The sequence below is a fragment of the Prionailurus viverrinus genome, chromosome B2 (assembly GCF_022837055.1).
Source record: "Prionailurus viverrinus isolate Anna chromosome B2, UM_Priviv_1.0, whole genome shotgun sequence".
Classification (NCBI taxonomy): Eukaryota; Metazoa; Chordata; class Mammalia; order Carnivora; family Felidae; genus Prionailurus; species Prionailurus viverrinus.
In genome coordinates this window covers 11,509,260-11,533,416 of record NC_062565.1, presented here as the reverse complement: position 1 = coordinate 11,533,416, position 24,157 = coordinate 11,509,260, and the positions used below count along the sequence as shown (strand labels likewise).

Here is a 24,157-nt window from a genome sequence, read left to right as displayed (position 1 = left end):
GTTATTACAAAGCAGAGCAGCTACTTCACTTCTTTAATGGTAAAGTGTTGGCCAGATATTAAAAGTGAGGAATGATTATGGTAAGAAAGTGTTAGTTCAGAGATAACATCATCAATGCATAATCTTTTAGCAAGCTTTAAGACATATGAAGTATATTTCCTAATATTTTTGTCCTCTTCTTCTAAAGTTTGGGATAAAAATACATACATTACCAACTGTGTTATAAAAACCATAGTTTTAAATTTTAAACCTAAATGACTAAAATCTATTTAAAAGATTCCAAAACACAGGGGCACCTGGGTGGCCCAGTCGGTGAAGCATCATCCAACTCTTGATTTTGGCTCACGGTTCGTGAGATTGAGCCCCAGGTGGGGCTTTGTGCTGGCAGCGAGGAGCCTGCTTGGGATTTTTCTCTCTCCCTCTCTTTCCCCTCTCTCCCCTGCTCGCACGCTCGCGCGCTCTCTCTCTCTCTGTCAAAATAAATAAATAAACATTTTAATTAAAGATTAAACATCTTTAAAAAGATTTCAAAGCATAATCCACAGCCTAAATCAAACTAATTTCTCTTCACTTAATGATGATGTGTCAACGTAGCAGCAAAATGAACAATGAGCAATTGTAGCCAGAATCACAGCATTCTTACGAGGACTGTTAGAATGATCTGATTAAATGGCCTTTGGGAAGAAAAAATAAATAGGAATAATTTCGTTTATTTGCCCACTGATCACAATCGTGCAAACAGTTCGTATTTATAAGATGTTAAGGATCCAAGAGCAGGCAGGAAGATGAGGTGTTCATGTTCACTGATATCACAACATTCAGAAGGTTTAGGAAACGCATTCCTTTTTAATGGACATAGTCAAAACGCTGATGGTGACTTAACATCTCAAGTATTTTGAGTCACCGTGTTTTTTTTTTTTTTTTTCTCTGTTTTCAAATTGGATTTTGAGATTAGAGCCCCATGGGAGTTTCAGGGACCAGCATCGAGCTAGCTGCCCAGGGCCCTGAGCTTCCAAGAACGCACTGCCCTAAGAAGGGATCGCTCCCCCTGAGTTGACAGTTGGAACTGGATTTGCCAGCTCCCACCTCCTGACATTGGCCTTCAGACCACAGCTGTGCCGGGCAACTGTGGCTCCCGTCAGTTGTCAGGGTGGAATGTAAAACTTTGAGGCCGGTTATTCTTCGGGACAGTGATTGCAGGGTGAGGGTCTATGCACAGGTGTGCGGGCGCCGGTGGGGACCATGAGCTTGGAGGAAGACGCAGCTGTGGAGTGATCCACGTAGGATTTCTGGTGATGTTTACTGTGGTAAATGGAACCTTCTCATTTCTGTACGCTTTTCTTCAACGTGACCGTGGTCCAGAAGGACTGTATGCCAGAAACAACTTGTAGTTTTCCATTTAATTATTGGCAACTCTTTTACATATTAATTTGCACGGTTTCCTCTGCACTGGGTTTCAAACGCGCTGTGCTGGATAAATCAGCTTTTTGGCAGGAACCCAGCAGGGACACTGTTATTTATCATCCCTTGCTGTCAGTCGGGTTTGTGATATTTGTCGGCAGTTCCTGCAGATGAGATAATAAGCATTGAACGGCTAAGGCCGCATCTTTGCACTGAAAATTACCGAAATAACTGATTTTTTTTTCTTTTTTTTTTAATTTTTTTTTTTAACGTTTATTTTTATTTTTGAGACAGAGACGGAGCATGAACGGGGGAGGGGCAGAGAGAGAGGGAGACACAGAATCGGAAGCAGGCTCCAGGCTCTGAGCCATCAGCCCAGAGCCTGACGCGGGGCTCGAACTCACGGACTGTGAGATCATGACCTGAGCTGAAGTCGGACGCTTAACCGACTGAGCCACCCAGGCGCCCCTGATTTTTTTTTTTTCTATGCATTGGCCAGATCAACATTCAGGCTGTTGTTCCGTTCTGTGTGGATCTGGCCAGAAAAAGGTCACGAAAAGAATTCCATGAACGGGATAAAATGTGGTTGTTTTCTTCACTTTCTGGGGTTAAACTTGCTGACATCTTCCTGTCCTTTTTCATGTCTTTCTTGAATTCCTTTAGCGTTGGGAACACCTAGGGTATAATTAGGTGTGGAAAGGATAAAACTCCACATACTCGAACGTGAAGCAAGTCTTATGTGATGGTGACGTAGTTAGTTGTCAGTCATCCGAACCTCCAGAAAGAGACAGGTAGTTGGGGGTGTTACAGTCATAGACAAGGTGGGGTTTTATTTTTCTCGAAGCCAGACATTTTGCCATCACTCCTTTATTCTCAGGGTAGATCTTTCTCTCCGGCCTCTTTCTCGGTGGAAAGGCCAAATGTTCGTTAACAAAGCGCAAAGTGTAACAGTTTGCCGTGAGCAAATTAAAACTCAGCCAGAGGGTATTCTGACTTATAAATAATGTAGGCCCTGTAGCATCGCATTAAATATGTATGTCTTATAAGTTTTCCAGTCTTCTGGCCCCTCTGGCTCCCTCTTGATTGGTACAAAAGAAAACTGTTCTCCGTCTTTTCGATCGAAATTTTCATTTAGAACTTGTACCAATTCTGTGCATTGCATTTATTCATCTAAGTGAATTGGTAGAGCCTTAGGCGGCGTGTTGCTTGTCCGGATCACAGAGCTCCTTGATCTCTTCCACGGGGCTCTGGGGCTGCGGGGAGTGGCTGTCTCCAGTCTACCTTGACCACAGCTGCATTCAGTCGACTTAATTGCTCCTGGGTCTTTAGCTCCCTTTCGGGGCTTTGGGTAGCCAATTACTTTTGTTCTCTTATGGAAAAGATCCAGACTGCTCAGAGGGAGTTAGGAGTATCATTGACTAACAAAGCAGCTCCAAATGCACAGATAATGAAGTAAACTTGGAAATGGCTTGGAGTTCAGCCTGAGAGACACTAGTAATTAAACAAACGTAGTATGCAGCACCTAGCATGAAGCAGGTTCTGGGCCAGGTGCTGACAATGCAGAGAATGGGTATATGACGCAGGCCGCACATTTCTGTCCACTGAAACTCACGTTCTACCTAAGGAACATACAAACAGATACAACGTGATGTAACTGTCACACTACCAGTAAACACAAAGCACAGATGCTTGCACAGAGCATGGAAGGAACACACAATCCTTCAGTGCAGTGTGGTTCTGGGGCCGGCAGTAATCTGGAAACTTGTTTGAAATGCAGAATACAGCACCCCACTCCAGACCTCCTGAATCAGAACCTGCATTTTAATAAGATTTCCCCAGGTGATTTATATGCATAGTAAAGTTTGAAAAACACTGCTCGAGTGTATTCAAGTTGGACCAAAGGAGTCCAGAGATCTTTGATTTTTACTCATTCATTTATTTAGCAATTCATTTACTTAATAGCCATTTATTGGCTACCTACCATGTACAAGGCATACAACAGACATTCTATTTATGTTACAGTTTCTGCCATCAAGCAGCAAGTTTTAAGTATGATGCAGAAATAAATTACAATAACCAAGGCTGTGTTGGAAAAGAAACCTTGCTAGTTAGACTTCCTGGGTAGGCAGAAAAGACAAGAGAGGGGCTGATGTTTGATTTGGGTCTTGAAGGATGAATAGGAGTTTGGAGAGCCCTAGGTAGATAGTAAGGAAAAAGGCAGGTTTTTTTTTTTGTTTTTTGTTTTAATTTTTTTTTTCAACGTTTATTTATTTTTGAGACAGAGAGAGACAGAGCATGAACGGGGGAGGGGCAGAGAGAGAGGGAGACACAGAATCAGAAACAGGCTCCAGGCTCTGAGCCATCAGCCCACAGCCCGACGCGGGGCTCGAACTCATGGACCGCGAGATCGTGACCTGGCTGAAGTCGGACACTTAACCGACTGCGCCACCCAGGCGCCCCTGGTTTTTTTTTTTTTTTTTTTAATGTTTATTTATTCTTAAGAAACAGAGAGAGACAGAGCATGAGCATGGGAGGGGTAGAGGGAGGGAGACACAGAACCTGAAGCTGGCTCCAGGCTCTGAGCTGTCAGCACAAGGCCTGACGCGGCGCTCAAACCCACAAACTGTGAGATCATGACCTGAGCCAAAGTCAGACGCTTTACCGACTGAGCCACCCAGGCACCCCGGGAAAGGGCAGTTCTTATTCTTAGCAGAGAATTCGGCACATGCATATAGGACATGAACAAAGTACTTTGAGAGAAAAGCTGGTCGTTTTCTGAGCTGAAAATGGTGAGAATTGAGGCCAGAAAAGCAAACTAGGGCCAGATGGTGAAATCTGTCTGTATGTCTTTTCCTAAAAAGATGGGTCTATATGTGGTATGCAGGGTTTTTTCCTTCATCATAGGTTTTTGAGCAAAAAGATGGTGACTTGGAAGTTGTGCAAGATAGACGGAAAAGGGGAGGAGGTTAGAGGCCCCCCGATCCTTGTTGGGAGGCTGTAATGGACAGCTGGGACTGGGACAATTCGTACGTGACCTGGAGGGTAGGGACGGCAATGGGAAGAAAGAGAGAGAGTGGATGCTGAGATGAGGACTTTTGTCTTTCCTTTGAAAGAGAGAGAGATCAAACCTAAACACCCAAGTTTCCAAGTCTGGAAATCTGGGAGAATCGTAGCAACATCGGTACAACAGGGAACTCCACAGAGGAGCAAGACAGCCTTGACATGAGCCTTCCCCGTGCTGTTTGGGGTGCAGGTGAGACATTCTCCATAGAGAGGTGCAGCAGGCAGGTGACATCACCAAGGGGGAGGCCTAGGGACGATCGTTAAGTGGATGCAGAGACAAAAAAGGAGGACACGGTGGAGGAAAACACCCCGGGGGACCGCGTTTTCTGGGGAGTGGAGTCAATCCGTCAAGGAGACAAGAGAAGAGGAGGAGAAGAAAACCAGAGTCCAGGATCTCCAGACTTGAAGAAGCGTGGGCTGGCTGCCACTATCCACTGCGACGATGTGGGGAACGTAGGGACTAGGGAAAAGCTGCCATCATCCACCTTATTGGTGACCTTTATTTTATTAAAGTGTAGTGCAATACCATATGGGTTTCAAGCATATAACACAGTGATTCGGCACTTACATACATTACGAAGTGATCACTGCCGGGTCTCGTGACCACCTGCCACCACGCAGAGTTACTACAATGTACTGACCATATCCCCTAGGCTGTGCTTTTGGTTCCCGTGACTTCCTTGTTTTGTACCTGGAAACCTGTCCCTTCTAATTCTCCTCACTTGTTTTGCTCATCTCCCCCCACCCCTGCAAACACCACTTTGTTCTCTGTATTTATGAGTCTGTTTCTGCACTGTTTCGTTTGTTCGTTTGATTTGGTGTTTTAGATTCCACATAGAAGTGAAATTTCCTTTAGTATAATACTGACTTATTTCCTTTAGTATCATACTGTTTAGGTCCTTCCATGTTGTCACCAATGGCAAACTCATTTTTTACAGCTGAGTAATATTCCAGTGTGTGTGTGTGTTTGTGTCTATGTGTGTGTGTGTGTGTGTGTGTGTGTGTGTGTGTGTGTGTGTTTGCGCGCGTGCAGACCACACCTTCCTTATCTATCCATCTACCAGTGGACATTTAGGTTGTTTCCATATCTTAACTATTGTAAATAATGCTGTGATGTATTAATGACCTCTAGAAAGCAACCTTTCTAGAGAGCTAGAGGTAGGTGCAGTTTTGTAGAACAAAGGAACACAACTGACTTTGTGTAATGATGTCTTGACCATTTGTAGACCAGTTGTCTGATTTAATGAGGGATTGCTTAAAGCTTCAATTTCTGCCTTTTGAAGTTTTGGGGATTGTCCGAGGATTTTATTTCTACTTGAGCTATATCTTCAGTAGAGTAAGTGTAAGTCAAAAATAAATATCTACAATTTCATACACAATAGTTTAGAATTAGCTGCACTATGAAGCTCTAAGTAAACCTTTTATATTTAGAACCATTTTTATTATCTCATAAATATTCTTGAGTTTTATTGGTGGTTGATAACAATACATAAATTTTTTAGAGTACTTAAATTTTTCTCTTCCTAAATCAAAGCAGTAGTAGCTTTTAAAACTGCCAACCTTAACAATCAGGGTTATTTTATTTACTAGAACTTCTTTCTAACCAAGAACTTGAACTCTCTTCACCTGAGGGCCAGCAAATTAATACACTTGAACTCTTTTCACCTGAGGGCCAGCAAATTAATACACATTCCTAATTTATTTAAACCATCACCTTTGGGAATGTTTTAATTAAAGTGCGTTCATTTAAAATTCCTTCACGTGTGACATTGAAGGCAGTGATGTACTTGGCCTTGTCCTGTTCCCTGCCCTCTCCTTCAGCCCCTCCCAGGAAAATCAGGAGGTTGTGATTTAGGGGTGCAGACAGAGGTGCTCCCTAGAGCAAAGCAGGGGGTGCCTGAATAGGAGGAGATGTTGAATGAGGTCCACTGTCAGTCCAGCCCAGAGCTGAGTCCAGAGCTGAGCCGAGGGCTGGGTTCTCATTCACCCCCAAGGAGCCACACCTCTGGGGCGAAGCTCAGCCCTTGCTCCTGGGGGACTTGCCTGCTTCCTGAAACCAGGCCCCCCCAGGAATCCCTGCTGTGGTCGAATAGCTCTGTCCCTCTCCCTGTCCATCATCTCAGTGCCATCATCCACCTTCTTGTCTCAGTGAGAAAGGGCAAGGGCAGATAAAGTCTTCAGCCCATCCTTTTTAGGGTAGTACATGGTAGCCAGTGTTCCTTCTTTAAAAGCGAATTGTGGGGGCGCCTGGGTGGCGCAGTCGGTTAAGCGTCCGACTTCAGCCAGGTCACGATCTCGCGGTCCGCGAGTTCGAGCCCCGCGTCAGGCTCTGGGCCGATGGCTCAGAGCCTGGAGCCTGGTTCCGATTCTGTATCTCCCTCTCTCTCTGCCCCTCCCCCATTCATGCTCTGTCTCTCTCTGTCCCAAAAATAAAAAAAAATAATAATAAAAAAAACGTTGAAAAAAAAAAGCGAATTGTGGGGCGAATTGTGGGGCAAATTGTGGGGTTGAACGTCTGACTTCGGCTCAGGTCATGATCTCATGGTTTGTGGGTTTGAGTCCCAAATCGGGTCCTCTGATGTCAGCGCGGAGCCTGCTTCGGATCCTCAGCGTCCCTCTCTCTCTGCCCCTCCCCCATGCTCTCTTTCTCAAAAACAAGCATCTTTTTAAAGTGACTTTTATCTTTTCAAATGGCCAGAAGCCTTTGAGACCCTCTTTGGAGAGGGATTAATTCGAGTCATACTCTTTGCAGTCAGAAGGGGCAGAGTAGAGCGGAATGAGTGATTGCTTGGTGCGTTATGTTTTTGTAAGTAGATCTGCAGGCAGTCCTAAAGGAGAGACTTGAGGAGTGGTAGTTTGGTTAAACAAGTGTGTCACATCAGAAGGTGATGCCTGGAAAGGCAGCATGAACGTGGATCTGTCAGTTCTCGTGTGATGCTAACATTTCAGTTGCAGTTATCTGTTGTCACGACAACACTCCTGGAACCCCCTTCCTCTTGCTTCCTTGTGCCAGATCCGACCCATCCAACCTTCAGTGCCATTTTCACATGGCCTCCTTCCCAAGAACCGAGTCGCCTGTCTCCTCTGCTCATCTCCATGCCCGAAGCTGGAAGTTTTCCTTTTCCCTCCACAGACCACCCCCTGGCACCTCTTAAAATTTGTACTTCTTTTATGATGCCTAGCACTTTCTGCCTTATAAAGCAGTTACTTACTTCAGTAAGTACTTACGAAGCACCTACCAGGTGTCAGGCCCTGGGCCACATTACCAGTGACTTTGGGATGAATAATGAGTGACTCTTTAGTGCTCAGGCTCATGACCAAACCTGAATGCACAGACAGATAATTACAGTGTAGCGTGAAGGATTCTAATAAGCGTGTTCCTCACGGGTCCTCGTGACAGAGAAACAGGACATTTGCTCTTGGGAGACACAACGTAAAAAAGGAAGAGACGTTGGAGTCGAGCCCTGAAGGATCTATGAGGGTTTTCCAGATTATACGTTGGGGAAGAGCCTTCTAAACAAAGGCATAGCCTGAGCAAAGACATGAAGGCAAGAGCTGAGTGCCTGTTGTCTGGGAACACAGACGTGTCTTGTCTCTCTTCCGAGGCCGGGAGCTCCTGAAAGCAGGGCACTTTCCCCATTCTGCTGGGAACCAGCAGCTGCGGCTGCTACGGGGCCTTAAACACAGTGCCCGGTCACATTTGCTAAGTGAAACGCATTCATGTGTAATCACATTTCTTCGCAATGAAATTTCTACCATGTTATTCCATTAACTAACTACGGATTGTGTTCCTCTTCCAAGAGCCGCATATGTAATATTTCTTTACTTCTTCCATCAGATGGCGGTAACAGAAATGGACAGTGCATTTTATTACAGGCGGCGGAATATTGGTCACAGATGCCTCCCCTGCACCTGTCCCTTGCCACCTGCTTGCCACAAATGCCCAGCTGATAGAAACTCACTAAATGCTCGCTTCATTAGATGGAGCCAAAAGAGTTTCTTTTTTTTTTTTAATTTTTATTATTTATTTGTGAGAGAGACAGAGACAGAGTGGGAGCAGAGGAGGGGCAGAGAGACAGGGAGACACAGAATCTGAAGCAGGATCCAGGCTCCGAGCTGTCAGCACAGAGCCCGATCCGGGGCTCAAACCCAGGTGCCCCTTAAAGGCACTGTTTTAAAAAAAAAGAAAGAAAAAACAGTAAATTAACTGGTTTCCCCAAACTCACATAGACTATGTATGTTTTTCCCCAGCCGTGTTCCACCTCAAAGCTTCTCTGAAGGGACTTTGTTTGTTGCTCTGTCTTTTCTTCATCTACTGCCATAGCTCACACACCCCTCCAGGTTCTCAAAGGAATGATGTACAGAGACTCCATGAGAGGGAAACCATCAGAAGTCATGGACGAGACCGTGAGATGTATTTTCATGACCCTTCCTCTGGTTCTTCTTTTTTTTCAAGTTTATTTATTTATTTTGACAGAGAGAGAGAGAGCGCGCGCATGTGCAGGAGAGGGGCAGAGGGAGAGGGAGACAGAGGATCCCAAGCAGGCTCCACCCCGTCAACATAGAGCCCAGACATGGGGCTCAATCCCAGGAACCGTGAGATCATGATCTGAGCCGAAATCAAGAGTCAGCTGCCTAACAGACTGAGCCCAGGCACCCTGCTCTCATACTTCTTGAGATAAGGGTGTTTGGAATCTTGCCTCTGAAGAAAAGTGATCCACATGGACCCACATTCCCTTCATAATTGTGAGACCGTGGTTTTACTTCAACAAGTGCCATTGGTGCTTTGTGGAAACCTAAAACTCAAGCAGTGTTCTGTTGCCATAGATGAAATAGGAAATACTCCCTAAATTGACTTTTTAACAATTATTAATAAGCAGGTGCTTAAAATACTATGTAGTACTTCATTGCAGTATTTTTTTTTTAATTTTTTTTTCAACGTTTATTTATTTTTGGGACAGAGAGAGACAGAGCATGAACGGGGGAGGGGCAGAGAGAGAGGGAGACACAGAATCGGAAACAGGCTCCAGGCTCCGAGCCATCAGCCCAGAGCCCGACGCGGGGCTCGAACTCACGGACCGCGAGATCGTGACCTGGCTGAAGTCGGACGCTTAACCGACTGCGCCACCCAGGTGCCCCTCATTGTAGTATTTTTAACAATTCTGTTTTCTTGGAAGGACCCCCAGAAACTTTGTTTTCTTTGGCAGAAGAAGTCTCAAAATTACAGGAAGCGATAAAAATAAGAAAATAGAGACTAAAGCCATAATTCTCTTTGGCTTATCCTTATGTTATACGGGATGGTCATCTGTTAGTTTATGTGCAATCTTTTTTTCTCGATGATACTTGTCTGCCAATGAAAGTGTGATGTAAATATGAAAGTGAAATTCACAAGTACTTATAGAAATTGATAAATTTGGAAATGTATCAGTTTCACGAAGTTCTCGATCAAAGTGCATCTTGCAAAAAATAGAAATTTTGATTCTAAAGTATAAACAAACCCTAAATCATAAACTTGTGAAGTATTTTTTTCTGCAGTGAGAACGGTCTGACTTCTGCACATAGAAAGTCTTTAGTTCTGAAACTGCTGGGTCTTTCATTTAATGCCTCCCTCCTGTTTTGGTACATGAGTGGCTTTCTCACACTCGTATTTTGTGTGCCGTATTTGGGAAAATTAACAAACAGCACTTGACCCCAAAGTTCAGCTGTAAAACATCGTCCATTCCCGCAGCTGTCGCATGTTAATGAAAGTATATTTGCGACTAAAAGGGCTTTGTAATTTTAAAACTGCTTCTGAAGTGTGTAATTGGGCACACGTAAGTTTTCGCTGCTGCCTGCAGAACATAAAGCATAAGCCAGAGTGGGTGCCTAGGTGGCTTAGTTGGTTAAGCGTCTGACTCTTGATCTCACAGTTTGTGGGTTCGAGCCCCGTGTCAGGCTCCCTGCTGGCATCATGGAACCTGCTTGGGATTCTCCTTCTCTCTCTCAAAATAAATAAACATTTTTTAAAACAAAAATATAAAAAATAAGTAAGCCATTAAGCCAGGGGATTGATGGGTCAGCTTGGCCCTGAGGTGGACAGCTCGAGAAAGAATCTGACCGAGAATCAGAGGACAGCCACCTGTGCGTGTGCGCGTGAGGGGAGCCAGGGTGGAGATCACAAGGAGGATGGCTGGGGGCTGGGGGCGCTGGCGAAACCCATAAACAGTGCCACTGCACGTCAGATGGTTCCTTTTGTAGCTTGATCTGTAATCTTCACAAATATTTAGCAAGATAGGTGGCTCAAAATATTACTATCTCTGAGCTAGTTTCAGAGAGGAAAATTGTTAACAAAAGCTCCGTGATATGGGACACAATCCACTGCTTCCAAGAGGCTGCCCCGTGATATTTTTATTTTCTTAGTCTCTGCTTTTCTAAAAACTGGTGAAAACACAGGCCAAGATACAGGTTGGCTGACCTGTTGTTAAAGGTGGAGATTAATTTTTAAAAAAAAGGAGGGGGGCGCCTGGGTGTCCCAGTGGGTTAAGCGTCCGACTTCGGCTCAGGTCGTGATCTCGTGGTCCCTGAGTTCGAGCCCCGCGTCAGGCTCTGGGCTGACGGCTCAGAGCCCGGAGCCTGCTTCTGATTCTGTGTCTCCCTCTCTCTCTGACCCTCCCCCGTTCATGCTCTGTCTCTCTCTGTCTCAAAAACAAATAAACGTTAAAAAAAATTTTTTTAAGGGGCGCCTGGGTGGCGCAGTCGGTTAAGCGTCCGACTTCAGCCAGGTCACGATCTCGCGGTCCGTGAGTTCGAGCCCCGCGTCAGGCTCTGGGCTGATGGCTCGGAGCCTGGAGCCTGTTTCCGATTCTGTGTCTCCCTCTCTCTCTGCCCCTCCCCCATTCATGCTCTGTCTCTCTCTCTGTCCCAAAAATAAATAAAAACGTTAAAAAAAAAAAAAATTAAAAAAAAAAAATTTTTTTAATAAATAAAATAAGATAAAGGTGGAGATTAATGTGATCTGTATGTACGTTACTCCCTCTTACTCCCTCATGCCTCTCTTTATAGACCCCCGTCCTCTACAAAACATTCGATGGTGTGGCCCAGGTTAGGCACAGCAGCCCTTCTCCGGCCCCGCTAACCCCACTCTCCTGAGGTGAGCCGGTCATGCCCTCCTCTGTGCCCTCATGTCCCCGTTCATGTTCCACACGGCACATATCAAACTGCATCTGCAATTATTTATTTGTGCCCTTAACACCCCTCCTAGATGACGAGCTTCTTAACAAACAGGACGTCTGCTGCTTCTTCACGGCAGGCCTGGTTCCTTGCAAGGAGGCGCTCCGTAAATGTTTGTTGAATGGACTGACAGACGAACCTCCTTATCCTGATTCATTATCAGTCTATCTGTTAAAGAGTTAAGATCTATTTAGACCAATCCCCTGCTGCCTTTACTGCTGGGCTTGAAAAATCTTGGAATTTAAAATGTGGAAGTTGAAAATTTCCAAACAAGTCAGTTATTGAGCAGAAAAATCATAGATGGAAAACTGGTAGCTGAGAGAGAGAGGATAGACTTTTTTTTTTTACTTAAGCAGCTGTGTTGGTGGAAAACATTTTTTTTTATTTTTTATTATTTTTTTATTTTTTTTTTCAACGTTTATTTATTTTTGGGACAGAGAGAGACAAAGCATGAACGGGGGAGGGAGAGAGGAGAGGAGAGGGGAGGGGAGGGGAGGGGAGGGGAGGGGAGGGGAGGGAAATAGATTTTTTTTTTTTTACTTAAGCGGCTGTGTTTCACTTTTGGCTTAATTTTTCACAAAGATGAAAACCTCTGTCTAATTCTACTGCGTTAGACCCACTTCCTACAAACTCAACAAAGTGGATCATGGGAGTCTTTTTGGTAAATTAGATACATCCAAAGCTACACTGTACCCAAACTGGTGTTTGTCACTGGGGAAAGAAGTGAGTTGTTAGTTACATTCATAATTGCCAGCAGCAAAACAGTGAGGAGGCTTCATTTGAGAGCCCGAAGTAGCTGCTTCTTCAGAATAAAATATAAATTCTAAAGTAATAAAATGATTAGTTATTAATTCAAGTAACATTTAATGAAAAGTTTTGGCGCATATTAGTACACAATTGTATTACTTGTATATTACTTGTACTATCACATATGTATATAGCATATGTAACTGCAACATGACAAGCTTTGCACATGCTGCACACAATGGTTTCATTATCTTACAGTTCATATATTTAAAATCAGAGGAAGCAGCTGTTCCCAGGACAGTTGAAATTAACTTAGAGGAAGAGATTTGCAGACGTTTTTGAGTCTTTGCCCTCCCCACCTCCAAAGAAAAGTATACAATCAAACATCTGCTCTCAGAATTAATCTGAATGGCTTTCAAAAGCAGCATTTCTAGGTTTTATGCCTTGCTCTTGCTGCAACATGGGTGAATTTTGCACCTTCAATATGGCCATTTAAAATCATAAATACGAAAGTCAGTTAAACATCTGACTCGATCTCAGCTCAGGTCTTGATCTGAGGATGGTGAGTTCAAGCCCTGCGTTGGGCTATACACTGGGTGTGGAGCCTACTTAAAAGAAAAATAAAAAATAAATAAATAAAATAAAGTCCTAAATGTGCTGCTTTTCTTTAAATTATAAGCCAATTGTTACAATCACTTTGATAAAATGTATATTTCAGTTGTTACCAGTCTGGGGCTCTAAGATACTTGAGACATCAATGTATCAAAGTATTTTGTACCAAATACAGATACCAAAGTATTTTTTTAAGTTTATTTATTTATTTTGAGAGAGAGAGAGAGAGAGAGAGAGAGAGAGAGAGAGAGAGAGAGAGCGCAAGCAGGGAAGGGGAGAGAGAGGGCGAGACAGAATCCCAAGCAGGCTCCTAGCTGCCAATGAAGAGCCGGACGTGGGATTTGAACCCAGGAAGTGTGAGATCATGACCTGAGCTGAGATCAAAAGTCAGATGCTTAAGTGACTAAGCCACCCAGGAGCCCCTCAAAGTAGTATTTTTAAAAAGCATCTGTGTGTCGGGGTCGGGGGGGGTTGGGGGGGGGGTCATTGCTGCCCGGTGAGGCTCAGCCTTTCTTCCTGCTGGCTCAGCATCATTCCCCACTTTCACCTTCTGGTCTGTGTGACCTTGTGCAAGTCATGTGATATCATAATCCTGTAGGTCTTCAGCTTTAAGCTGTACGATTCTTCACTTGTTAGGGTAAAGCACACTATAACGGAATTTTTTATTAAGAAAAAGTTTCTTTTAGAAGGAATAGAAATATTCAGATAGTTTGCAAGTAAACAACATCTTTTATTAAATGTCTTTATTTTATTTTATTATTATTTTTTTAACGTTTATTTATTTTCGAGACAGAGAGAGACACAGCATGAACAGGGGAGGGGCAAAGAGAGAGGGAGACACAGAATCCGAAGCAGGCTCCAGGCTCTGAGCTGTCAGCACAGAGCCCGACACGGGGCTCGAACTCACGGACCGTGAGATCATGACCTGAGCCGAAGTCGGATGCTTAACCGACCAAGCCACCCAGGCGCCCCTTTATTTTATTTTTTTAATGTTTATTTTTGAGAGAGAGAGAGAGACAGAGGATGAGTGGGGGAGGGGCAGAGTAAGGGAGACTCAGAATCAGAAGCAGGCTCCAGGCTCTGAGCTGTCAGCACAGAGCCCGACATGGGGCTCGAACTCGTGAACCGCGAGATCACGACCTGAGCCAAAGTCAGACGCTTAACCGCCTGAGCCACCCAGGCGCCCCTGAATGTCTTTATTTTAATCCACATGTGTACGTGGGACCCCATAGCCTGTGTTCTAAGAAGTGAATGCCGTCTGCAGGCTAATTAAAAGCTCTCCCCTGTGACTCTCCCCGGACCCCTCATGTTCCTGGAGCAGGCACGGTTGGTCCGAAGGCTCTTCCCGGCTCTTGTTCCCGGCACCTCCAGGCAGGCTTGCCCGTCTGGGAGCCGTCCTCCTGTCTCCCTGCAGGGACCCAGCTCACAGCGTGCACTGTGTCCTCCCCGTGCTGCTTTCTTCTCTGCGCTCTGCTTCCCACAGGGCCTACATCGCAGTGACAGCAGGCTGTGGTGGATCACTCCACAGGCCACGGAGGCCGTAGCCCTGATCTGATCCACTACGTCTCATTCAGTCTAGACCACCTGGTGCGTTATCTGTAATAGGAAGTCACACCAAGAGGTGATGCCCTTAAATCTCCAGTCCCCAGTGGGGGGAGGGTCAGGTCCCCACCCCAGAAAAACTTGAACCCTAAGGCAAGGAGCCATGATTTGGGTGCAAACACCCTATTACTGGAACCAGTAGGTACTCAAGAAAAGCGAATAAGGCAAGAGGCCAGTTTCTAGAAGCACAGGCTCAGAGTCACAACAAACCAGCGTCAAGGATGTTTGGATGCTGAGGGGCCACTGTCAACACCCAAGACTTCCTAAATCTCCATAGGATATAGGGGTCCTGGTCCCAGAGTTGGCTGTAGGAGCTCAGTCAGCCACGGAGGCATTAGAGAAACAGAGCAAGGAATAGTGGAGATAAAAATTAAGCCAGCTCTTACACCACCTCTCCATACTTGAGTCATGTATATTCTAGCGAGAGGCCCAAGAACAACACTACATATGTATTGACGTAGCCTATACCTCTGGCCCTTTAATTTCACTAGTGACTATTTTTAAAAAAATATTCTAAATATAACATAAAAGATTTCCCTGAAGAAGGCTTTAGAATCAAGCAGATTGCTTGAATTATGTCTCTGCCATTTACTAGCCATTTAATATTGGGTCAGCCTTTCTGATTTCCTGCTTTGTTTTCTGTTAAGGAGGGATTTCAAGACAGTCCTAATGATATTATTGTGAGGACTAAGATTAATCTCCGCACGTAGCATGGAGTGATTCTTCCCAAACTTGGCTGAGCACTGGAATCACCCAGGAAGCTTCAGAAAATACAGATGTGGCTCCATTGGTTAAGTGAGTGACTCTTGATTTCAGCTAAGGTCATGATCTCACAGTTCGAGGGTTCTAGCTCCACACAGGCTCTGTGCTGATAGCATGGAACCTGCTTGGGATTCTCTCTCTCTCTACCTCCCTTTCTGTCCCACCCCCACTCACGCGTGCTCTCTCTCTCTCTCTCTCTCTCTCTCTCTCTCTCTCTCTCAAAGATAAATAAATGTTAAAAAATAAAAATTAAAAAAACAGATGCTTCCCACCTCCCCAGAGAGCATTTCTAGGACACGGGCTGGGTTTTTAAATTTCTGACAGATTTCAGAATGATTCGAATGCTCACACAAGTTTGGGAATAGAGGCATAGAGGCCGTCCCATACTGAGCATTAAATGTCTTGTTACGTGAACAGAAGTAATCGACACCTGGAAATACTAGACTTTCCAGAACTCTTGGCTCCCTTCCCTTCCCTGACCATCTCCCTTCTGTCTCTACTGGGACACCTGAAGATTAGTGCTGGGCTGCGATTTCAGTGGATGTGACTGCCACTCGTGGCCAGGCACATGTGAGAATACAGAACACTCTGTACTGGTACTCGGTACCAGGTGCCGTGAGATCCTGCGGGAGGAAAAGGAGGAAGAAAGAGGCAAAGACCGGGTTCTGCTACAAAGTAGCCCCCGAGGCCTGTCAAGGGAATGCCTACCAAGTTTGCTTTTGAGTCTGCAGGAAAGCCCCTGAATGCTAATTGTAAAGTCCCCTTGGAAACTGGAGCCTAGTTTTGTGCTCTCACTGGGGCTGAGCCAGAAGGCGCTCAGGATAAGTTGAGTTTCAGCTGGTCCTGAGTTCTCTTATATTTTGGCTTTTATATTCAACAGTTGTTGCAGTAAATCCTTTGTTTGGCGTTCCTGGGTCAGCCATCTGAAGGTATCAAAGTTCCAAAAAGTTGTATCTGTAGCTTATTGGTTTCAGTGTCCTTTTAATGGCTCTTAGAGAGACGCTCTGAATTCTGAGAGCAGGGGCGCCATCAAAATCAGTCTGAGATAGAGAAGCCAGTATCCTCTATCCTTTCCACAAAATAGGACTGCAAAGCTGCAGCGTTTCAGAAGTGAGGAAGGGGTCTGGCCCTCCACTCACTACATGAGCTATTACGTGCTTATGAGTAAAAGTAATGTTGGTGGGGGGAGTGGGGCTTTCAGGGTCTGGAACTAAGGACTGGAATATTGCTTGATGTGCAAAGCTCTCTTACATGCTACTGGTGATTCAGAGCAAATTCTCAAATTTCACCCTAGCAACATAATGGGAAACATTTAAGATACGAAGAAAGAAAAATTGGCCGGCCTCATGAATTGTGCAGTCCTGGTTTACTTGACTCAAGCATTCTGATGGAGTCAGGCTGGTCTTCCTTAGAAACAAAAAGCCATCACAAATTACAGCTTCAGGAGACAAGACCTCCAGCCCACTCAGTTTTTCAGACATGCATTCTGAATAAGAGAAGAATCTTTTATCTTTAGAGTAATTCTGCACTTAATAGAGATTATATAAGTACTTTGAAAATAGCATGTTGGGTTTTTTGTTGTTGTTGTTGTTTCAACTGAAAACTACTACCAATTAAAACTTCCCAATATTGACACTTGGGAATACTGACTTGCTTATGAAAATGAGAATATGCTGTCTTCGTTAATATTTAGCACTTAGATGTTTTACATTTTATATTTGGCATTGGAAATACATGAGCCTAAACCACATGTCCATTACTCTCAACTTTTTTAATTTTCTATTTTTTCATTGAATTCACTTATAATGCCTTATCCTAGATACAGAGTTCTACTTCAGGTTTATTTTTTTAACATTTATTTATTTTTGATTGGGTGGGGAGGGGGTGGAGAGCAGAGAGAGAAGGAGACACAGATTCCGAAATAGGCTCCAGGCTCTGAGCTGTCAGCACAGAACCCGATACGGGGCTCAAACCCACAAACCGTGAGAACATGACCTGAGCCAAAGTCGGACGTTTAACCGACTGAGCCACCCAGGCACCCCTCCGCTTTAGGTTTAAAAGTAAAATATTGCATCACCCAAGTTTGTTGTATATGTGTGTTTACATGGGGGAGAGGGGGTGATTTTCTCAAAACATTCAAACATACTCTTCTATTGTCTAGCACCTTTTACTGTCATATGAATTTGTTAGAACTTCAAACCGAAAACAAACTTTGAATTTCACATAGCAGCGAAAATAAGTAAGCCTAGATCTTGCTCAGAAAGGATTCAATTTTTAATTGGTTCATTAACAATCAACATTAGATGCGTGAAACCATCAGATGGGTCCTGGACCCTGATTTGACAGGCATCCAGGTCATACACGGCCCCCGCTTGGGGGTCAGTGTGAGGCATGCATACTTGGAAAATGAATTCCAGAGAAAGAGTTTCAGTATCTCTCTCTTGAGCTGCTCAAAAAGGTTCAGAAACACCTAATATCCACTGAGTATTTTTGCCACTCTCTCTCTTATTGGTGGTTGTGATTCCCAGCAGCCCAAAAGAGCGAATCCTCATATCGGTTGAACTACATTCTTCTTATGATTCTCAGCTGGCCAAGGCCTGGTTCCATTCAACTCCTGAGCTTTGGATGTGACCCTGTGAATATGGCTCTGTTTGCCTCTGAGTTGGCACCATGAACCCAGAGCATGCAGTTTCTGCCAGCAGGGCCCTCCAGCTCAGTCATGCTCTGTTCCCAAGGTGCATCCCCCCGCCCCTGCCCTCGGGGGGTCCCAGTGCTCCAGACAGACCTGTGGTGCCCGTTGTGAGTCTTGAACGCCACTTCTTCATTGGTAGCAGGTTCTGAGTGACTGGCGAAATCCCAACTCTCAGCGAGAGCGTGAGTCTGAAGACAATGCTTTCTGTCTTCTCTCTCCCTCAGGGGCCAGTAGCATCAACCGCATCGGCATCGTCCGTCCTGTCCCCTGGGCCTGGCCTTCCTCCGCCCCCTCCCCCACCCCCTCCTCCAGGGCCACCTCCACTTTTTGAGAATGAAGACAGAAGAGAGGAGCCCTCCCCTTCACGCTCAGCTCTATTTGCCCAACTTAACCAAGGGGAAGGAATTACGAAAGGTGAGAAAACTGGACCTTGACTCTGTCTCCCTCTGCCTCTAAGGCACATAGCTTCCCCCCAGAGCCTACAGTGATGGATGCATCATTCCATCCCCATCCCCAAAACACGGGGAGCTGTGTGGGGAAACAGAAGCCTGCAGCGTTCTTCATCTCGAGGGAGACAGGCTCAGTGGGCTGTTACGTGGACCATCAGGAAGAACTCAGAGACTCTGGGTTCCAAGTTAGCACCACTCACAGCAGCCTCGATGCTTCGGCACCATCTACAACCGGGGCATTAAGACCGAGTGAAATAAAATGACAAACAGTAGTACCTCTGTCCTCAAGCAGTGGACAGGCTTGCCAAATAATTCTGTCATTGAAGCACATTTGTCATCACTGTGAACGGTTGTTTTTAATCATACCTTTAAGATATATCAGGATGTACACGCATTCTGAACAGTAAGGTTTATGCAAACGTATTTTTGTTTTAGACCAGTAATAGGAGTTATGGTGTAATTGTCCCTGTGCACTGGGCTAGGAGCTAAGAGCCCCAAACTCTAAATTTTCCTCTGGCTCCAGCTGGCTGGGCTGTCCCCTCATCTGCAAAGTAAGAGAATGGACTCATAACCCTGAAGTCTATTCCATACTCTATGGTGTATACTTACTGGAATGCCCTGTCCTTCTAGGCTACACCTGGGGAAAGCATTAGCCATGAGAAAAGAAGTAAATCATGTGATCTTTTTTTGGCCAGGTGCTTTGCTTTTTTATTGAATTTTTATCTATCTTACCTCCTTAAAGAAGTTCCCTCAAATTTAAAAAATGTTTACAGTGCTTCTAATTAACTCTAAATCTATAAGGTCTCTGACTGTGCATATTATTAACCTTGAGAAGCATTACCAAAATTTCTTGTTCTGTTTATATTCATCCAAGAAGTTAGAGACAGTTTCCTTTGCATAAAATACAAAGAAACGTGGCAATGTGCTCCCTTTCCAGGGCTCCGGCACGTCACAGATGACCAGAAGACATACAAGAATCCCAGCCTACGGACTCAAGGAGGACAAACTCCATCTCCTACCAAAAGCCTCTCTCCAGGCTCCAGGGCCCCCCCATCTCATCCTCCTCAGAAACATGCTCCCGTGTTCGAGTTGGAAGGAAAGAAATGGAGAGTCGTGAGTGAAGCCCTTTAACCTTAACCTTCATTCCTGGCATGCTCCAGTGACAGGACCAAGTGCTCACCCAGGTCTTCAGGGTTTCTGAGTGAAAAGACAAAGGCACAAGCCTCCGGCTAGAGCAAAAACCGGGGTGTTTCTGAATGCTTCCATCAACTTCTTTTTTTTTTTTTTTTTTTTTTTTTTACTTTTTGGTTTTTCATTATTTCTCATGCATCCTTTTCTTCACGTCTTTAAAATCATTTTCTTCATTGTGGTAAAATACACATAAAATTTACCATCTTAGCATTTCAGTGACACCTAACGTTTAAGCGTACGTACTGACTCACGGACGCCAAGTGAATTCGCGTTGTGCAGCCATCAGCACGCGTCCACAGAACTCTTTCCATCTTGTCAAACTGGAACCCTGTACCCCTTAGACAACAACTCCCCACTCCCCCGCTCAGCCCCCAGCAACAGCCTTTCTACTTTCTGTCTCTACGGATTTGACAACTCTTTCCACAAGCTTTTAATCTGTTCCCCGTTCTGGTTGGATGTAGGGTGTTCAGGGCCATGGACAGAGGCACTGATGTCATCTGCCGCTTCATCCACCACTTGCCTGGTTGTGTGAACAGGACAGAGACACAGAGAATGTGCACGAGACCTGGTGCTCCCTGCCAATCCATGGAGCTTCCCCACAGGTTTCCGGAAGACCAGATTCCCGAGAAAGGTTGTCTTGGGCTGCAGATACACAGGGACTTAACACCACGGTTGTCACCAACCTAGTTGCCCAACTCCTTGACGCGGCACATTTTACTGCAGCATTAAGGCCAGACTCAGCATACAGACTGAACAAAAAGCTCCAGCCCACCACCCAGCAGCCTCTTGGGCGCCTGATACTGGTTTGCAAATGGACACTGACCACCCCCCACCCCCCGCCCGCTTCCAAGCAGCGGTTCCATTCATTCCCATCATTACAAAAACAGAGTAAGACCTATGGTTTGGCCTATTAAAAAGTGGTTCTGAAAGGAAGGGCATATCGAAAAGCTAGAATTAATGTTGAACCCCACAGTAATTTCAACATGCGGAGGATTCCATTTATCTGCATACGTCCTTGTATTCAGTATTTGCATGTGTTTTCATTTTAGGAGTATCAAGAGGACAGGCATGACCTTGTGATTTCGGAGACCGAACTGAAACAAGTGGCTTACATTTTCAGCTGCAACAAGTCCACTCTACAGATGAAAGGAAAAATAAATTCCATTACAATCGGTAGGGCAGCACCCGGGGTCACTTAGGATGGTCAGTTGCTTTGCATAAACATGATGCGTGTGCCTAACAGAGCTGTGTTTCTGTTTGCTTCCTCTAGACAACTGTAAGAAGTTTGGCCTTGTGTTTGACAACGTGGTAGGCATTGTGGAAGTGATCAATTCCAAGGACATTCAGATGCAGGTAGGTGGCCTGTCAAGCGTGCGCTCTGAACCCACTGCCACTTTGCTCTGATGATCCAGCTGCCCCCCCAAGGGGCCGGCCATGTCCACCTAGAGAATTCTTCTTCCCTTTCCTCCAGACACAGCTCTGTCATCACCTCCTCTCTGAAGCCCTGTCTTTCTTCTTAGACAGTGTGACTTCCCCCCTTTCAGTCTCTTAGACTCTAACACATCCTATCTTGCACATGCCTATTTCAAGAGCAGATAACTAATCTTTGCAGCCACAGACACTGGCTCAGCACCTGCACATAGTCAGTGTCCAATAAATGTTTGGCGAGGTAATGATTGGGATGAGTCAACTAATGAATGAACACAGACTCTAAGAGATTCTCCTAGATGATAGCACCATCCCGAAGAGAATTTTCTTTTCTCAGGGACAGTTGGTTCTGAGTAAGGAGGAAGCAGAGTTTTTGTGAAGAGTCGGTGAGATTATCAGACTAACAACCTGGAAAGTAGGGTTGGAATTGAATTTGCAAACTAGGAGAAAATGTGCACTCCTTTAGTAAATTTTGGTTTAACCCAGTGGGATTTTACAGTATGCCAAGAGTTAATGGGCTTCCTGCCTTTGGCCAGCGATAACTTCCACCTTCGATTACACTCTCTTCATGTTGTTATTTTTTATTATTTTTTCATTTTTTAAGACTTCATTTTTATGTAATCTCTACACTCAACGTGGGGCTCAAACACTCAACTCCCGAATCACAGGCTCTACCGTGACAGGTTTCATACATTTAATTAATCCCTTGTGACCTGATGTTTCCTGATAATGTTTGTTAAAATTGGATTCTGGTTTTATAGATATTTCTCTCGTTTTACTGAGCTTTTTACCACCATCACTTTTTTTTAAGTTTATTTATCTATTGTGAGAGCGAGAGAGCACAAGTGCGTGAGAGACAGAGGGAGAGAGAAAATCCTAAGCAGGCTCCACACTGTCAGTGTGGAGCAGGGCTGGAACTCATGGACCATGAGATCATGACCTGAGCTGAAGTTAGACACTCAACCAACTGAGCCACCCAGACACCCCACCACTGCCACTTTTACTTCAAGTAACTTGAATGGACATTTTACATTTCACTCACTACTATTTAAGACATGGTTTTGTGTGTGTCCATTTAATGGAAAGAGTCCTGAACCCTGAGCCCTGGGCAAGGCCCCAGTTCTGTCCCCACCTGCCATATGCATTTGGGCAGTTGGCTTCACCTCTGACTCAGAGTTCCCTGCCCTGAAACCCAAGATTAGCTGAGGGATTCTAAGTCCTCTGCAGCCCAAATTCTAAATATCCTTGCCACATAGGCTCTGTGGATACATGTATCTCTTTCTCACTCAGTTCCATGTATTGTCTGTGGTGCATCTGTGTAAATCTCCTTCCCTAATCATTCTGCTTCCATTTCTTCATAAATTTAATTTCCTGATAGAAAACTACTTAGGAGAAAGCAACCAAATAACTCCGCACAGGCATTTACTATATTGTTATCTTCACCACGTACACAGGGAAACTTGACCGGAATCCTCAGCTCACACTTTAGTTTCAAAAATGTGAGTTATCGGGGTGCCTGGGTGGCTCAGTCAGTTGAGTGTCTGACTTTGGCTCAGGTCATGATCTCAGTATTCGTGAGTTCAAGCCCCGCATCAGGCTCGCTGCTGTCAGTGCAGAGCCCGCTTCGGATCCTCTGTCCCCCCTCCTCTCTCTGCCCTTCCCCCCCCCCCTTGCATTGTGTCTCTTAAAAATAAATAAATATTTTTAAAAATTTTAATGTGAGCTGTGTGCTCAAGGCCACTTAACATGTAACACACTCATTTCATTCATTCATTTGCCAAATGTTTGTTGAATGTGTCTGATGTGCCAGGTACTGTTCTCAGCACAACAAATACCAGTGAGCAAACGAGACAAAAATTCTTGTCCTCGTGAAGCTTACATTCTATACTGCCACCTTCTAATGTAGCATTTCTGAAAACCACATCCATCCATTTATTTAATAGTTCTATTTCTCCCAAAGCATTATGCATGAAAATTTTAAGGAAATCACTCATCATCAGAAAAAGTCCAGTTCTGTGGTGCCTGGGTACCTCAGTCAGCTGAGTGTCTGCTTCTTGATTTCAGCTCAGGTCATGATCCCAGGGTCGTGGGATCAAGCCCAGCATTGGGCTCTGTGCTGAGCATGGAACCTGCTTGGGATTCTCCCTCTCTCTTTCACCCTCTGCCCCCCCCCCCACTCACCTGTGCGCTCTCTCAAAAGAAAATAAACGTTAAAAAAAAGGAAAGGAAAAGTCCAAGGGTATATTATTATACTCAAGGATAAATATGGTTCATGTAAACCTAATAATAAGTCCACAGTTTCTGAAGAACTATTTTGGATAGTGAAGTTTCTACACAAAGAGCCAGGCTTTCTCTCACTTCACATTATTTTTAAGCAACCCTCCCCTCCCCAAGGTCACAGAAATGATATTCTGTGACTGAGGTGAGAGCACATATTTAACCAGGTGAAAAGTATTCTGGAAATAATCTAATCTACCCCCTCTGAATTTTAGAGAGTATATTTCAAGCTTCCTTTTATTCTTACAGAAATGAGATTGGGTAGCACTGATGATATATAAGGAGTTAGCGTTTTTTAATGAAAATACATCACGTTCAAAATTAAAACCAATTGAATTAAATACAAAACATGAAGCTATAGTAAAGTGGAAGAAAACAGTTTTAAATACTCATAAATTTCTGGAGAAATAATTCTAAATTGAGAAGTAATAGAAGAAATTATCAAGAAAGCTATGTCTACTTAGAAATTTTAAATTTCTGGGGCACCTGGGTGGCTCCGTTGGTTAAGTGTCTGACTCTTCATTTCGGCTCAGGTCATGGTCTCACGGTTTGTGCATTTGAGCCCCTTATCAGGCTCTGCGCTGACAGTGTGGAGCCTGCTTTGGATTCTTTCTCTCCCTCTCCCTCTGCCCCTCCCCTGCTCGCTCGCGCGCTCTCTCTCTCTCTCTCAAAATAAATAAACATTAAAAAAATGTTTTTAACTTCTGAGCTCTATATAAAAATG

General features: G+C 44.6%; 1 protein-coding gene across 5 annotated transcripts in view; it reads left to right on the top strand.

Annotated features, from left to right (window-relative positions):
- The window catches only part of CAP2 (cyclase associated actin cytoskeleton regulatory protein 2), a 155,196-nt gene that overhangs the window by 122,015 nt on the left and 9,024 nt on the right, over positions 1–24,157 (top strand). For all 5 annotated transcript variants that reach the window (XM_047860580.1, XM_047860579.1, XM_047860578.1 and 2 more), the window contains 4 exons: positions 18,313–18,502; positions 19,475–19,650; positions 20,778–20,901; positions 20,999–21,081. In XM_047860580.1, the coding sequence (XP_047716536.1) occupies positions 18,313–18,502; positions 19,475–19,650; positions 20,778–20,901; positions 20,999–21,081 (573 nt within the window). The remainder of the gene's footprint in view (positions 1–18,312; positions 18,503–19,474; positions 19,651–20,777; positions 20,902–20,998; positions 21,082–24,157) is intronic.